Raw genomic sequence first — 16,860 nt, forward strand, 5'->3', positions numbered from 1 at the left:
GTGTTGTGGGAAGGGTGCAGCCCCAAGATGTCCAGATCACTAAGGGGACAGGCTGAGCGAGCAGTTAAAAGGAGATTTTGGATAAATACATGATCACTTAAACAATAGGACTGAAGCAGCTGAATCCTGTCCCTGTGTTTTCCTTTGACTTGTTTCAAGACTTCTATTTTCCAGGTCATTTAAGCTATTCCATTTATTCAAAGTTTGATGTTAAAGTTTCAGTTGTTTTTTACTTCATTAGCAGTACTCAAATAAAACCAAGGTGATTCACAGATGTTTTGGCAACAGAAGGCTGATGTAAAATCCATGTAGTTAGTGTCACTTATACTCCATCCCAAAATAATCAATAGGAAGATATTGTGCATGTCTGGAAGATAATTCAAAGCCACCCCACTACCTTATTGGGCACTTTTGTCTCAAGTACTTCTGAGAAGAATAGATGCAATTGACCTTAGCACCTTTTTCTGTACTGTCATGTCTCTCCTAAACAGATCATTTGTATCCATCTTCTCCTCACTCATCTACGACTCCCAGAGGTGAAGAGTGGACTTCCAATTAAAAAATTGCTATCTTGAACCTAAGTGGACTGAAACAAGTGTGGCAGCAGCATTTTGCTAAGCTAAGAGCAGTATTAAATACAGAAATGAGAAGGAACTGCCTGAAACTGCTCCAGAAGAAATTGCACAGGAGACCAGGATGACAACTGAACCTCAAAGAGTGGGTGCTTTTCAGCTAAGCTCCTCAAAATGCATGCATTTGCAGCCTTTCCCTTTCCTGATACGCCAAACAAAGCATCTATTCAATTTACTCATTCCTGTGCATGGTTACTAGAAGCCACCAGGGCTACTGCCAAGGGGCAATGTCAGCCAAAAGCTCTTGGTGTTCAAATGCATCTGGTGGAGCACACGGTGCCCCTCACATCATAATGGGTTGCTGCATTCATGAATGCAGCTGCTGCAATAAATGCACCCTAACTCCACCTTCTCCTGCCCCACAGCACTCTCTACTGTGTTGTCTAACTAAAACAATGCAACTACCTACAACAAGAACTATATTCAATTTAGGGAGAAAAAGTATCAAAATATACCAAAACCTCTTCACTGAAAACATGGCATCACCTTGACCACTCTTTATTTTGACCTCTGCTTTTGACCTCTATTGCTACAAAACCCCTGTTGTATTATCTCTTCTGCCTGTTCATTCAAATTCCTATTTCCTTCACAGCATCTTACTAAACAGAGTGCACAGTGGAGCTGCCAAATACAAATACATGTATTTAACTTACCAAGTAAAAGAGGGAAGTGATAAGAATAGAAATTGTCTTTAAGGAAGGAATTAGCATGCCTACAAAAAGAAAAAATCCAAACAACTCCACAACAACAAAACAAGCAGCTTCAGCCTAGTTCCCCCTTCTAGACTTTCTACCATATCCTGACTTTTAAAATACCATCTGCCAGAAAGGCAAGTTCCTCAGATGTGATATCTGTTTGTGGGGGTTTTTCTTCATTTACCAGCAAATTGTGGAAAATCCTCCTCCACAATTTAAGTCACTAAGCCTTATCCACCTTTTCCTTCCTTAAAACACTATGCAACTGTTTGAGTATGGGATGCAATTTGATTGAATTCTTCTGATATGATCTCTGTTGTGGAGAGAACATAAAGACCCTTTACACTGGTAGAAGTTTGTTCCTTCTCATGCTGATGCACACATATTTAAATGTGCCACAAAGGCCTTCTAAACCAAGAGAGTGTACAAAAGAGTGAATTGCATTTTTGCTGCAAGGACTTTGTCACTAAAAAAATTTTAAGAAACCCCAAACAAACAAAAAAAAGTAGCCTCGCTAAAGGAATTCCATTTGATTCAGCTGTTCTAAGCTTGACATTGCAGTTCTGGAAAGTCAGAATCTTCGCCTGCATTTAAATTCCTGCAAGCAGATAGCTCTGCTGCCCTAACTAGAACTATCAAAAGTTGCATGCACCCAACTTTGGTGTTTGCAGCTGACAACTAAACAGCATTTTCTACTGTGTGTACACTGACCCTCATTTTCTGTTGCTTGGAACCAGGCCTTTTCAGAAGAATGACTTTTCTTCTATCTTGGCAGAGACATATGGCTTATTACAGCTAACCAAGATGCCAACTTTGATGTTTCAAAGGTCAGATTTTTTTTTCCCCGTTATCTAAGTAAAGAAGGCTTTTATTTTTTCCCCAAAACCATATTGGGAAGCCACATTAATTTTTACCCTTTTGTCACTCGGCAAAGAGCACAAGGAGCTATGATCAAGTTTTTCAGTTACCTCTTGGGAACTCCTTTGAAAACTCCTAGTTTGATTACTACGGTGTTTGTACCAAAGCAAGAAATAGCTGCCCTGTTCCACTCATTGCAGGGAAGGCAGCAGGGAAGAGTTTATGAACTGTAATTACCAGCTTACCCACTCAGGCTCCTTCCTAAAGCAGGAATCATTCATCATCCTCTTTTGTGCTACCCACTCCTTAAAAGGCCTACTCAGCTTTAACTCCCGGGTATCCCACCACAGCCAGGCTCCCCAAGAGCCCACGCCGGGCTACCTAGATGGATTTCAAAGGGAACATCGCGCCGCTCGCCTGCCTTATTTGGAAAACCCTCACTCCGCACGGCTTGGCACAACCTCAGCGGCAGCGCAGGGCTTCGTAAACCCGGAGCACTGACAGAGATTTAACGAGAAGGAACCTCAGATTGCAATGAACTCTCAGCACCAGCAAGAAACAGAAATGAGAATAAAAAGAGAGGGCGGGCTGACAAGAGCCGAGCGAAAGTTGTCGAGTTAAAAACAAGCCCAAAAGGGCCCAGCGAGGAGCCCTCGGGAGGACTTTGCGCGTGTTTGGCGCAAAAATCTTCAGGAAGGAGGAAGAGGAAGGCCGGGGAGCGAGGGAGAGAGCCGGTCCGACCCTGGCGGGCGAGGGGCCAGTGGTCCGGGGACACCCGCGGCCGGCGGCGCGGACACCTCGGCCGCACACGCTCCTCTGGCCGCTCTCAGGCAGGGCAGGGCGGGGGCGGAGCGGCGCCGGGACGCCCCTGCACCCCCGCGGCGGCCGCGAGGCCTATGGGGGCGCGGCGTCGCCGCCGGAGCGCCGGCAGCCCCTCCCCGCCGCTGCCTGCGGGAGTGGGAATAAAGACAGATAGCGGGGCAGGCACCGGCCGGGCGGGCGGGACGTAGCGCACACAAAGTTTCCTGCGGAGCCCGCGGGCGGCGGCAGCGATGCCCGTGCTGCGCGGAGCGCTGGGGCTGCGCGGGCGCCGCCGGCCTTAGGGGAGCGAGAGCGGCGCGGGGCGCGGCAGAGAGCCCCCGGCCCGTCCTCTCCTCCGGACGGCCAGGAGGAAGCGCCCCGGGCAGGGACGGGAGAGCGGCACTGCCGGAGCGCGGGGAGGGGGACCGGCACCGCGGGGCCAGCCGCGCCGGCGGAGCCGGGGGGAAAGATGAGCTTGTTGTCAACCATCGACACCAGCGCCGCGCCCGTGTACCAACCCGCCCAGCTCCTCAACTGGGTCTATCTCTCGCTGCAAGACACGCACCAGGCCAGCGCCTTTGATGCCTTCAGACCCGAGCCCTCCTCGTCCCAGCACCCCGACCTCGGCTACACCAAGAGCACCCCGGAGCTGGGCTCCTCACTCAGCTCCAGCTATCTCAACAGCTTCTTCCAGCTCCAGCGGAGCGAGGTGAGTCTGCCGCGCCGCCCGGCGCGGAGCCCCCGGCCCCCCCGGGCCACAACCGCCATGATGCCTCGGCAGCCTCCTGCCCCCTTCCCCGGGCCGGCACCGAGCCCGCCCGAAGCGGGGCAGCCCCGCTCCCCGCCGCGCACGCCGGGGCGGCTCGGCCACCCGCGCAGGCTCCTTGTCCTCCTGCCCGGCCGGCCCCTTCCCGCCCGGCGCTCCCTCGCTGCCCATCCCGCTAACGGGCCGGGGCGAGGCGCCGCCGCGGCCGCGGCATTGGCGCGGCCGCCGCCTCCTCCCGCCGCCCGCCAGCGGCGCGGGGCGCCCGTGTTGACAGTCTGGTCAATGGTTACACGGATTTCCCGTGCGCAGCCGGAGGGACGGGGGGCAGGACACGCAAAAAGTGCTACATCCGTCATAACGTGCAAAAATATCACCGCAGCCGCCACCCCCCCCTTTTATCCCCCCCCCCCCACCAAGCGTTACTTAAAAAACTTGATACAAGACTACATATGGCTTATGAGAGATCAAAGGCAGGCACCATTTGAAATGAAGAAATATAAACAGGAACGTGATAAAAACAGCAAAAAGTTTTGTGCACGTTTTGTAACGCAAAACAAGACTAAATCTAACCAAAGGGAAGGAAGCTAAAAAACTGGGATATGCAAAGACAATTCGCTGTGGAACTCCCTGTCACAGGAAGTTGTTGAGGTCAAGCACTTCTGCATTGGAGGGGTTTCACATGTGTGGGGGTACTGCAAGGTGGCACCTCGCACACCACAGCTCCCAGCCTCTCCAGAAAAGACCCAGCTACAGTTGGCACCCTACTGTGGGACTCTTGCCGGAGGCATTCAACAGCGGCTTTGTTTGATATGGTCAGATGGACTATACATCCCAACCTGCTCTGGCACTTCCCACAGAATGACATTTCAAAGTCCTTCCAGCACTTTTTATGTTAAACTTCGACTTTAAAAGTATTCTCAGTCAAAGTACACCCTTCTATTCTGTCAGAAAAGTTATGGCGTTATTAATTAAGACTGAATCAAATTCCCCAAGTGCTCTCAATAACAGAGCTGCTAACAGTTGAGAGCCAGAGTTATATAGACACGTTTTCCTTTATTAGAAATTTTTTCTTCTTTAAGAATTTAACAAAGCACATCCAATCTCAAAATAGATACTGTTTTTGAAAGTATGTGGCTTGAAAGATGTTCAGCCTGATGAAGTTTTATTAAGCATGACATGACATGGGCAGCTTAACAACATATATACCTAACAAGCACATTGATTTTTCAAGAAGATTTGCAGGCAGTGCAATTTAAGCTATTAGCTACCTACCTGTTGAGGACAAGTTGTAGGTTTTACCCCTTCCTGCTTGGCTTTTGAGCTTTATGGTACCCAGGTAGCAGCAAGCCTCCAGGAGTTTGGCCAGCATGGATTCCAGATTGGGACTCTCTTCAGGCCCGTGTTTGTTGAAGTTGGGATACATTCTGCTCACAGCAGGTCCTTTATTTTTTGGGAGAAAAAGGAAGAAATAAGTAAGTGGAGTCTGCATTCAGGAAGTCTTTGAAACAGTCTCTGAGAAACAGTTTTCTCTTTCTGACAGTTCCAAGTTCATTTTCAGCTTCTACTATACTCTGTGCAAGTAGGGGCTAATCCTTTTGTCACACTCCCTTTCCACTTGGCTCATAGTTCTTTCCATTTCCCCCCCTAACCTTTCTTCTGGAAAATACTTTTCCTGCTATGCTAGCCTTCCTCAGGCCCCCCGTCTCTGCCCCAGCTCCAAGCAGTCTGTCCCTGTGCAGCCTCCCCCCAGCTGTGCTGTTTTCAGATCCCAGAAGTCACCTTCTGTGTGGATTCCTATCATCCACAAGCTGTAACTTTATTCTGCTCTTTTTAACCTCATTACAGTTTCCTGGGGCACATGAACAGCAGCAGCAGCAACTGAGAATTGCAGCTCTGTAGAAAGCCAAGAACACTTACCATTCAGAAAATAAGAAGCCATCTCATTCTATACAGTTATTTTATTATTTTTTAAAGATAAAGCATGTTAGTTTGTTGCCATTCATTTTCCAGCCTGTGTTGACAGCTTTGACTTTGTGGCTGGTGGAGACACTTCTTTGTTTCCACTGGTATTCACCTGAACTATGTCTTAATACATGGTAACCTGAAAAGAGGGAAAGGGGCACAGCTATCTCCTATGGCATGGGAATGCATCTCCCTGCTGGATATGCCCTGAAGGAAATAGGCAACCCTCTAATTTCCCAGGCTAGCACTGCCTGCTTAATACAGCAGCTTTCATTCAAGGGTTGAGAAGGTGCTAGAGATACTGTTGCTCAAAAGAAGTTCTGTCAACATGTTGGATGCTCTGTTCTTTCCAGAAACGGGAAACTAGACTGCTTTTTGGCAGGAGTCACCCAAGAGTTTCCGACAATGTCATGCCCCTAATTCTTGAGATTCTAACATCTGTTTATTTGCAGATGCCATTGGGTATACACTACACATTTCAACCACATAAAATTATTTTGGAGCGCATTAGTACTGTATGCTGTTTCTGCAGCAAGTGGGCTAATGCTATCTTTGGAACAACACATAGCTTTCCACAGTCAAACTGTTGACTGTTTTCTACACAGTGCTTGCTTTGGTTGGCATTTTTTTCTCCCTCACGGTTTTGTCCTGGGTTGGCTTAGCCTGGAGCCGAGCTGTGACAATGATTGACACATAGCTGTACACAATATTTGGAAAGTGACCTAATGAGGGTCCAAAATAGCAACAGATTGAAAAATGATAGGATCATAGGGTGTAAAATAGTTGTGTGTCCTGTATGTTGCCTTGCAATTGAAACTTTCTGGAGAAGAACACTTGGAATAAGAGACAGCACTTGTGAAAAGTTGCTATTATACAGGGTTTGCAAGTCTGCATGGCACTGCCTGTGTATGTGACTTGCATACTGACCAAAGGAACAGGACTGAAAAAAAAATAAAAGTGCCAGCACCCCCAGAGTAGTCTTGTACTTCAAGATTTTTGTCCTCCAGACTTTTTCCACTACAATGGATGCCTTCTAAATAAACATGATGAACACAGCTGTTTGGTGCATAAAAGCCCATTGTACCAAGAAAAAAAAAACAATAATAAAGGTTTAAACAGTAAAGCAACAATGAGTGTTTTGTTCTGTATGCAAGACTCATTTTGCAAAACAGACCTGCTTTAAACCGAACTTTATGGCAGTATTTGTTATCCTAGATATGAAATAAAAGCATGTTAGACCATTAAGATGCAATAAATTGGCCATTGAACTGAGCTCCACCCTCATTATAACACCATCCATCAGAGCCAAGTATTTGAGGTTTTGTTGTGAGGCTGGTTACGTGGGATTTAATGCCTTTGAGACATAGCCAGGTATCTGTGGCTTTGTCAGTGAGGGTTATAATTGAACAACCTAGAGTAAGGGGGCAAGAGACTCACGAGGTATTTTTCTGTACTAACAGGAGGCAACCTACCAGGTCAATGCTGTCTTTGGTCAAGAAGAGACAGCAAGCAGTAACTAGAAATTATCATAATATAATAGTTAAATTATTTCTCTACTGTGTCTTTCAAGAGCCAAAATTCCTTCTAGAAGCCTCTATGGCAGTCACTTTCTGGATCTAAACCAGATTTTATTTAAGCACAAATAACTGCATGTACTAGATGAGAAAATAATCACCATTTTCATGTTTCTGACTTAGAGACTTCCAGTCCTTATAGGCAAGAGGGGAACTAACTGGGAATGCGAACACACCAGCTAGTTCAGTTTGCTGCAGTAAATTATGGATCGCTTGCTTGGAAAGAAAAATGTGTGGAGTTAAAAAAAGTTCACAGTGTGCTGTAGAAAATAACATTCAAAACCCTGTGAAACAGAAGCAAGTCTAAAGCACTGGGATAGATTAGGTAACTTCCCAAAGAAGATGTTAGCTTATGAATGAAACTAACAAAAACTATTGAAACACTGGAAGAACAAAAACATAGGGAAGGAAATTGGCAGTTCTACAGAAAATACATTTTAGCAGACAAACTTGTTGTCCATCTGTCTTTCATAGAATTAGGGGGGTAGGCTGATACCTGCTGAAGAAAGATCTGTTATTTGGCAGAGATGAAGTAATTTGGAGGATAATTATAAGATTTTTAAAAATCTCCATTCTGTTAGTATCAGAAGAATACACTGATTGCTATACCACATCAGGCCATTTGTTCCTTGAATTAAGTGCAGTATCTGTGAGAACAGCCATGATTAAAAGATTTTAAAGGGAAAACCAAATGCCTTTTAAGAGGCTGCTCACAACCTGTATGGTCTGAAGGCAAACTCAGCAGAGAGGCAGGTTAACAGAAATTGCCATATGTTGCAAAACATGTCCAATTTGTTTAATTTTGTGTAACATTGTTAGTAATTCTAACACGCAGCATGCTTTTGATCCACGGGGTGCTTAATGTGCGAGGCATTCAAGTGAGGACTTCTTGCTTTCTCAGCTACAGAGTAGCAGTCTATGGTACCTGAATATGTCCTCTAATAATAATGATTACTATTTATTTCCTAATATTATTTTTTTCTCTCTATTCTTTGTGTAAGTACCAACATTGGAGTGCTCTTAACCTTCTCCAAATTTTATTGAAAGGGCACTAGCATAACAATTCCTGTGTTGCAGGAACTTGTGCTCTCTGCCTCAGGATGATTGTACACTACCGATATTTTGTGGCTACTTAAAGTGCCAGACAAGTAATTCCAAAATGCCTTTCAGGAAGTTAAATGTCAATTCTCACATCAGACCTCCTAAGAGATTCCAGGGAGCTGAATCTCTTATGTTAATCAGAGGACAACATGCATTTGGAGATTTTGGCAGGACCAGCCTCTGTCCTCCTGACACAGCCAGCTCCAGAGCCCGTTTGAGGATGTTGCCTCAGCATACAAAGTGCAGCTTTCACAGCCCACTGTACACTGGTCTCAAAATCTTACATCCTATTACAGGTATTTGAGCTAATAACTATTCTGTTCCTAATTCAAATTGCACATATGCTTTAAAATGCAAAAATTCAGGGGTTTATGTCTATAAGCTTTTTCTTTTGCACCCCGTTCTTATCTCTGCAGCCATGGCCTCCTGCTTTGCTACTTCTGTAGCCTTTGGAAAACACCCACGTTTGCCAAGGAAATAAAAGCCCCACATGTAAATGTACTATAGGAAGTGGAGTCAGAAACTAAGATCTATATCTTGTATAAAAAGTGTGAAACTCAAATTATTATCCAAATTACACTCTTCCATTTGTATCACCTTGGTATGGCTTTAGGCTTCTCTATTGTCCAGGATTAAGTGTGGTTTGTGTGTGTTTTTATAAGTGGACAGTCCTGCATGTAGCAGATACTCTCCTTACTCTTGACACGTAGGCTGAATTACCTAATAGCAATTTGATTACAGGAAGAAATGCACAAGAGTCAAATTTGATTCACCAAAGAAAGTGTTCTAAATACAATTATGTTGCTTTTACTCTGGCTTCCTTACCTGACTAAGAACAGCAGGAAGTTCCCCGATGTAAGAAGAAAATGTGTTGAATTGACTCCAACAGCCAGAGCCTTTGTCTTGTGTCCTTAGCCACAAACTGCCCCTGCCCCAGCAAATGCTGCTGGAGCTCTGCAGCACACCTGCCCTACCTCCAGCTTTAACTAATTCAAACATGACTTACACCTGGGCTTTACTTGATTTACAGTGAAAGTATTATCCACCAAAGTCATCTGCAGCTACTTGCTTTCACATCACAATCAGAACCACGCTTGGAAAGCTGGCAAGAACTAAAATATTAATTGCTGAAAGTAAATCAAGTCTTCAAGAAGAGGAATATGCACTTTCTGCTTTACTATTGATTTCTTTTTCATAGCTTGAAAAGAAAAATAAAATCAAAAAATATTATATAATTATATATGTTATATAATGATATACGTTATATAATGATATATGTTATATATGTTATATTTCTTTTTATGGTTATATTTTTTATTCCAAATTAGCCGAAAATCATTGCCAATTCTTTTAAATCACTTGGGATTTTGTATCTATGCAAATTACTCATTGAGAGAAGCTCTGGCATGCTTTTTCTGCTTCACAAATACATTCACATCTTGGAAAAAGCCTGTCAGGCAGTATATAGAAAAGAAAAACACACTAACCTATAATTGGAGGCAAAAGGATATAGAATTCTTGTTACAATTATATTTTATACACAGAGCTTTCATTTACAGTTATTTTATGCGTTTACAGTGCCTTCCATGCCAAAGCACCCAAACAAAGGGGTGATGTAACTGTGTGTTGGGTAATGATTTTTCATCCACTCCTCTTTTTCTCTGCAGACACAGACTCAGTTATTCAGAAAAGAAAAGGAACATCCTTCTCCAGTGAACTGCACAAATAATCAGACAACCGAGTCTGACTTGAACCAATATATTAATTTATGAAGTGTATGGAATGAATTAGATAACCAAGAGGTGTAGTCAACTGCTTTTATCCAAAAGCCAATGCCACTCTTCCCCCCCACCCAGGCCTTTTTGGTTACATTTGGGGGATTTTGTGTGTTTGTACAAGATAGAACTTGTAGAGATGGTCCAGCTACATGGTAATTGACAACTAGAAGAAAGGATTGCATTTTACTGACAGATGCTAGGATTAACACCAAGGAAAGTTTCCTAGATCAGAGTTTAAGTGCACCATAAAAGGTCTTTGAAACACAATTTAAGTGAAAATTAAATCTAAGACCAGAGAATCTTCTCCATGCTGCTTTAAGAAGCATGAAAAATAATGACATAGTGCACTTGCCAAAAAGTGCAGGCACAGGTATTACAGAGCCAAATTCTGATAATATGTATTTGCATAGGAAGAAAAGCAGCTGTATCCTGTTTCCCAAATTAGATGCATACATAAAAATGCTACCTAAAAAGTGATACTGAGTATAACCTTCCATTTTCTGAGCAGATTAATGAAATGTCACAATTAATACCCATGCCTCTCCCCAGTTTGTCTTCCCCAGAAGAATTGCCAGCGGCCTGATGCCCATTTTGCTAACTCTGGAATCGCTCTTCCTCTTTTAGAAAGCCACAATGAAATTACTAAATTAAATGGAGAGAATATAAGTCTCTTCCTCATGGTTTGCTTAGGTTCTGTGTGGGTTCCAGAGTAATTTAATAGATCAAAGCAACTAATTAAATTTTACAAAGCTATTCAAATCTTACAGTAATGCTGACATAATTCAGACAGACAGTATTTCATAAGTGTAAAAGCCTGGATCACTTTGTTTTTCCTGCAGGTTGGTTCTTACTCTCAGAACCATAGCAAGCGATTTGTGATCTGCTAAAAGTGGAATCTAAAATTATAGACAGATTCACTTGAGGAAAGCAGAATAAATGCAGGGTTACAAGTCCTTTCTCCCTGTCCCTCATTGTCTAGCCAGGCCAGCACAGCTGTGGGGAGTTTTGGTGGCTTTTAAATTTTAACATATCACAAGCCTAGCCCCTTACTTTCTTTCATATGTTTTGGTGTAAGCAACTAGTAACAAATCCAATACTTTGACTAAGAAGTGTTTTAAGGAGCCTCATGTAGACCCTTTTTCTTAGCTCTTTCAACTGCTGCTGATGGGAGAACTGCTGCCTGGTCTTCCAAACCTCTTTCTTAAGAAATACATTTTGTGTTTTGACAAATTTAGTTTGAAGTTTAGCAAATGCTCTCATGATCCAGGACTTGAGCATATGCAAAGCAGAGATAAATTCCTGCTGTATTAACTGGCCACCCACACCTACTCCCTGCATGTGGTAGGATTTGGTGTCTCTTTTCAATGAACACAAGTGCAATACCTTGCATAGAAGGATTGTGGGTACCTGGAAATCTGTATTTGCATCTCATCCAGCTAAATACTAACCAAGCAAACACTTTAGGGCATCAGCTTGGTCTCAAAGATTTCTCTTGCTTCTAGGAGTTCCAGGTATCTCAGTGATCTTTGCAGGGGAGTTGCAGCCTATATTTCTTCACTAAGGGAGCCTGCTAGGCAGCTATTTTGTAAATAGTCATTAGGGCTGTGGATACTTGTGGTTGAAAGGAGAGCAAATGATCTATTGTAGAGTCATTGCACCCTGAAAATAGAGGACTAGCAAGAGTTTTTAAGAGGGTTTGGGCATCAGTGATCCTTGAAATACAGAGGTGTTCTTATATAACCATCTTTCTCTAACATACATGGCAACTGAAATTAGTAGAATAATAGATTAATTCCTCTAACAGTCACAACATGGGAAGAAAACCCCTCAAATCTACTTCGAAACCAGATTTCTCAGTTTTTATTTTATAATTTATCTGAAGCAGATTATGATGTTTTTAGGCTTGTTTGCTGAGATCACACTTCAAGCTGTGCTGTATCACAGTTGATTAAGAGGGTAGCCTTATACGTAGATAAAACTATCTAAAAGCTGGAGTCACAAAACGAAATTCCAGCCTGTCATTTAGTAATAGAAATAATTTATTTTCCTCCCTATATTCAATTTACTGAAAGTTTTTGTCTTGCTGTGAGCGCAGGAGCTGGGGCCCTGGGCGCACTGCGAGGGGCCCGCTCTGGGCAGATGATGTATTGTTCCTACCTCTGACAGCGACCTCGGCTTCGCCTCTTTTCAACTTTGGCAGCCGTCGCAGAGGTTTCTGTGCCAAGAAGGCATTACTGGATGTAAATGATATAAACAAAACTGTCTCAGACTTAGAGTTCTGTTTAACCCAAAATGGACATTTCTTAGCAAAACCTTTCATCATGCAAGAGCTGCACAGGAGGTGAATGCTTTCCTAAGTGTGTCTTGAACAGGCACATATCTATTTCCGGGTGTTATTTTTCTTGCGTTTGGAGTGTCAAAAGACCTACCAAATGAGAGGAAACTTGACTCTTGTTTTTCAGACTTCAGGTCAGATTGAGACAAGATTTCCTGCAGGAAGCAGAGATGTTAACAGAAAGTTCAGGGATCAAAACATGTCCATCCGTTTCTCCCCTCACTTCGTGCTATACAGCCTTCATGACCTGCTCCTTGCCAGAGACCCCTGTCTCAGGCAAAAGGACTTGTTTCTGGGCAGGGGGACAGAGGGGCCTGCCAGGGACCCTCTCCGTGGCCACTCCCCAAAGGTCAGGGAGGTTGGTGGCCAGGGCAGACCCAGCTCAGGCAGGCAGGGGACAGCCTGGGAATCCAGGGCTCCTGGGGGGATGTGTTAAAGCAATTTGCAATGTGAATGGTCTCTGTTGTCCCTAATATAGTGCTCATGTGTTAGAGCTTCTCTTGAACATAAGTGGGCAGTTGTTGGGCATTCAGCAGATGAAAAGGAACCTTGCAGAACTTGGTGCAAAATTTAGAAAGTTCCTTCAAGACTGCATGTCTCTGACCAGAGCAAATCTCTGTCCTCTCCCACATCTGCCTTTAAAGGCTATTTGTGAGGTCCCTGTACGTTGTGAAAAAGGAGTGTCCTCGCTGATATTCACAGCAAACCCCTCCCTGAGGCTGAAATACGGAGAATCACACTACTAGCAGAAAGCCAAAAGGCCTACCTGAGCTCCAGCAAGCCTGGAGATGGTGACTGAGCAATTCCTGAACTGTCAGCAATTCCATAACTTTACCACTGTACAGTACAGAGGGAGCAGGATTTTTTGGGGACCTGAGAAACTCATTGAAAGCTTTGGTTCCAAGCGTTAAAGGCCAGCAGATCTAGAGCAAGGCGAGGTGGTGGCGTGTGTTGCTCTCCAGCCTTGCTGTGATTGAAGGGACACACCAGTCATGCTCAGAGGAGTGTGTTGCACCCCCTTGCTGTTCTGCAGAGTCTCAGCAATTGCAGCCTGAGAAGCCACAGCCAGCTGAGCTGTCAGATTTGGAATAACGAGATTAGAGAGATCTATATGCTGGATTAAAGATTCATTGCCCTCCAATTAGTTGTTTCCCAACCACTGGCAGGTCACACTGCGTTTGTAGCTGTCTCCTTAAGATACTGTTTCTGCAGAAGGAAGGGCCTAGTGCCATCTATCTGAAAATATTTAGAAGTAGACATTAGTGTTAGCAGTTTAACATAAACATGTATTTGTCTAAAACTCCCTGCAGAAGAAAGATGAATTAAGGTATACTTGGCTAGTCTAACTAGCCAGGAATGCATTAAGGTTTACTTGGCTAATCTACATTTATCTGTGGTTTTATATGAGAACTTGAGTAATTCGGATTTTACTAAAAAGTCAGGCTAAAGACCAGATTTTTTTGACAGCTGACTTAAAGGTTGACTTCAGAAGAAAACAGAAACCTGAGTCTTTTTTTTCTCTTTCTCCAGGCAAACATTTTCTTTACTGAGTGATGAGCTTGGCTTTTAGTTTTCCGATGATCAAATGTTACTGAACAAACTCTTAAGCGTTGTTTTTTTGTAAAAGTATCCAATTTATCAGAGAAGCTAGAGCAGACACAAGCCATACAGGAGCAGCTTTTGAGGTTTTCCAGTTCAGCCTTGGTAATTAAACTTCTCTATTTCTTCTGGCTCAAATTAATACAACTAAATTTATTGCAGTATTTTCATTTAATCCCTCTGTTTTCAGAAGGCTTTGGGGTTGGCCATAAACATTGATGATGATCTTAAAGGTCTTTTCCAATCTAAACAATTCCATGATACTCTTCTGTGATTCTGCATTGGATGTTTTCTTTGGGGACAAAAACAGGGAACTGTTTTAACCACTTATGAAGAGCTGAAGCACAGAGAAGTCAGAGATTTGAAGTGCTCTTCTCCAAACCTGGTTCTCTTCTGGTGCAACTGTTGTGCTTTCACACCTATTGCATGGCCCAGTGGCTAAAGCTCACATCAGAAACAAGCCTTAGGGCACTAGTAAATAGACAGCTATAGGCCCTTGGGTTAGGTTTTGTATATTACACACACAAGCCACTGAATTACTGTTTGGGTAGCTCAGATTTCCCTCTCCTCCAACATGAAAGTAGCAACTGAGGGCAATGACTTGTCTATCCCACTGTTTTATCCATGACACACCACAGGGACCATTCAGTTCTTATCTTTGTGAAAATCCAAGCTGATAACTTTAGCACCTTTTGATATTTTGGTGCAGGGCTAATGAGTAGCATGGCTAGTCTGGTTACTGTCATACAGTCTGGAAAATATTTACAGTTTACAGTGGACGAAAACCTTACTTTTTCCATACTGATGACAGGGCAATCCAACTCCCTTTTCCTACAGACTTCAAACAGCCGTGGCGTCTGTCGACTTAACTCTGTCCATTAAGACTGCTTTATTTGTGTTTGCTTGATTAGGTCAGCAGCAAAAATAAGTCATCAAAAATTCTTTGCTCTTTGCTTTTCAATAATAGCCTATTTCAGGTTGTGGAAGCGTTGATGACTGGACTAGATTGTAGGACCATTGTAGTGCTGCAGGGCCTCACTTCAGTGTATGCAATTACTACAATTGTAGAGAGAACCATAGGCACAAATCACACTAACTTCTAGACTATCAGACAGATGCACTGGCCAGATACAGCCCCCATCACCCAGCACAAGTCATTCTAGCTTTCTGTAATGGTGGATATGTTCATCTTTATCACTGTCTTAAGGGTCCAGCAACCACAAAATGAACTTGGGGCAGAAACTGGTTTTTCCAGAGATTCCTCTGCTTTTCCAGTCCATGCCTAATAAGAAGATACCATTCCCACATGAACAAGTTGCCATTACTTATTAATACCAGCTGGTCTGATAGATGCTCAGGCATAAATGTCATAATTGAGAGGCTGTTGTGCTCTCTGTGCTTTCTAGTCCCTTTTAAAAACATACCTTTATAGGTAAAGCAGTAGCTATACATACCAAAGGGAAATTTGGAAACTAAGACTTGCCTCTTTCTTATCTTTCAATATTTCATTGCATATTCACAACAGTTGTCTTTCTTCTCAACATTATACCATTGCTAAAAAAGAAACTAAAGAGATAAAGCCAGGGTTTCAAGGTTTCTTTTTCTATCTCTTGACACATCAATCCCAAAAGATGTTTCTGAAAGGCAGGGACCCAGCCAAGGGAATCAAGAGCATTAGCCAATCATTCATGTAATAAGGAGTATCTTAGAGGTGAATTAGATACTGGAACTCCTGAGTCACTCACACAGGTTAATCTACTGGAAATCAGAGTGAGGAAGCTATAGAAGACAATAGCTGCCTTTCACAAAGGACTACACTGCAACCCTGCAGGTTATGTGCCCTTTAACTGGAAACACTGAGCAAGCAAATAACAAAGAGAAATTTGCTTCCCAACACCACCAACAGATACAGTTTAAAGATCTACCCAGCAGTGAGGTTACCTTTGGAAAATACAATACAAGATCTTCAGTTTGGTTCATATGCAATTAAATCAACAAGTTTCATAGGAAGGAAAAACCAAACAGATAAGACAAACTTACATTATCAGCTCAAACCTCCCACCAAGGCTGTTTCTAAGTTTTACCACCAAATTCCCCATCCCCCCAGTATGGCAAGATAAGGAAATCCTGAATTCATTGCAGCTGGGCTGATGAGCCTTGTAATTAGGACATGCAGTGTGGTCTTTCAGGCGCCTTGACAGCACTAACTCTTTCACTGCCAAATCCTTTTTGCCTGCTCAAGCTCAAAATGAGACTCTATTTGAGAGGTACTATTGTCTACCATTTAAAGAAATAGGCTGGCTTTGCTAGTGTTGCATTGTAAACACAGAGCAAGTCATTGCTTTTGGTGGAATTCATGAGAGGAGCAATCTCCCTGCCACGTCCCAGATGAGTACTAATACACTTGAGACCAGAGTGAGTCAGAATGCATTTGTTTCTCCATCTCTGTTTTCTGTCTGAGGCCATCAGCACTCTCCCTGGCACTCTAATCACCCCCTGGACATCTCCTTTTGGTGTGAAGCTAATTCAAAGTTTTTATTCAAAACCCTTCTTAAAAATCCTCTTTGCAGTAGTGCAAATACTTAGTAAAGGCTGAATTGCCTGTTCTGCTCAATTGAGTGCCCCAGAAAGAAAAAAAAAAACAAAACAAAACTGACCAAAACTGTTTTATGTATCTCAGCAATATTCATTCACCCCTTGTCTTTTACAATGACAAAATAGAGTCAATCACCATTTCATCACATTTGTTACAAGTCCTA

The 16,860-nt window shown here is 43.3% G+C and overlaps 1 protein-coding gene across 1 annotated transcript in view; it reads left to right on the forward strand.

The window, feature by feature from the left end:
- The first annotated feature begins 3,299 nt into the window (after nucleotides 1–3,299).
- The window catches only part of ZCCHC24 (zinc finger CCHC-type containing 24), a 101,516-nt gene continuing 87,955 nt past the window's right edge, over nucleotides 3,300–16,860 (forward strand). Inside the window, exon 1 of the mRNA XM_009087502.4 lies at nucleotides 3,300–3,695. Within this exon, the coding sequence (XP_009085750.1) occupies nucleotides 3,456–3,695 (240 nt within the window). The 5' untranslated portion in view covers nucleotides 3,300–3,455. The remainder of the gene's footprint in view (nucleotides 3,696–16,860) is intronic.

This window comes from Serinus canaria, chromosome 6, assembly GCF_022539315.1.
Source record: "Serinus canaria isolate serCan28SL12 chromosome 6, serCan2020, whole genome shotgun sequence".
Taxonomy (NCBI): domain Eukaryota; kingdom Metazoa; phylum Chordata; class Aves; order Passeriformes; family Fringillidae; genus Serinus; species Serinus canaria.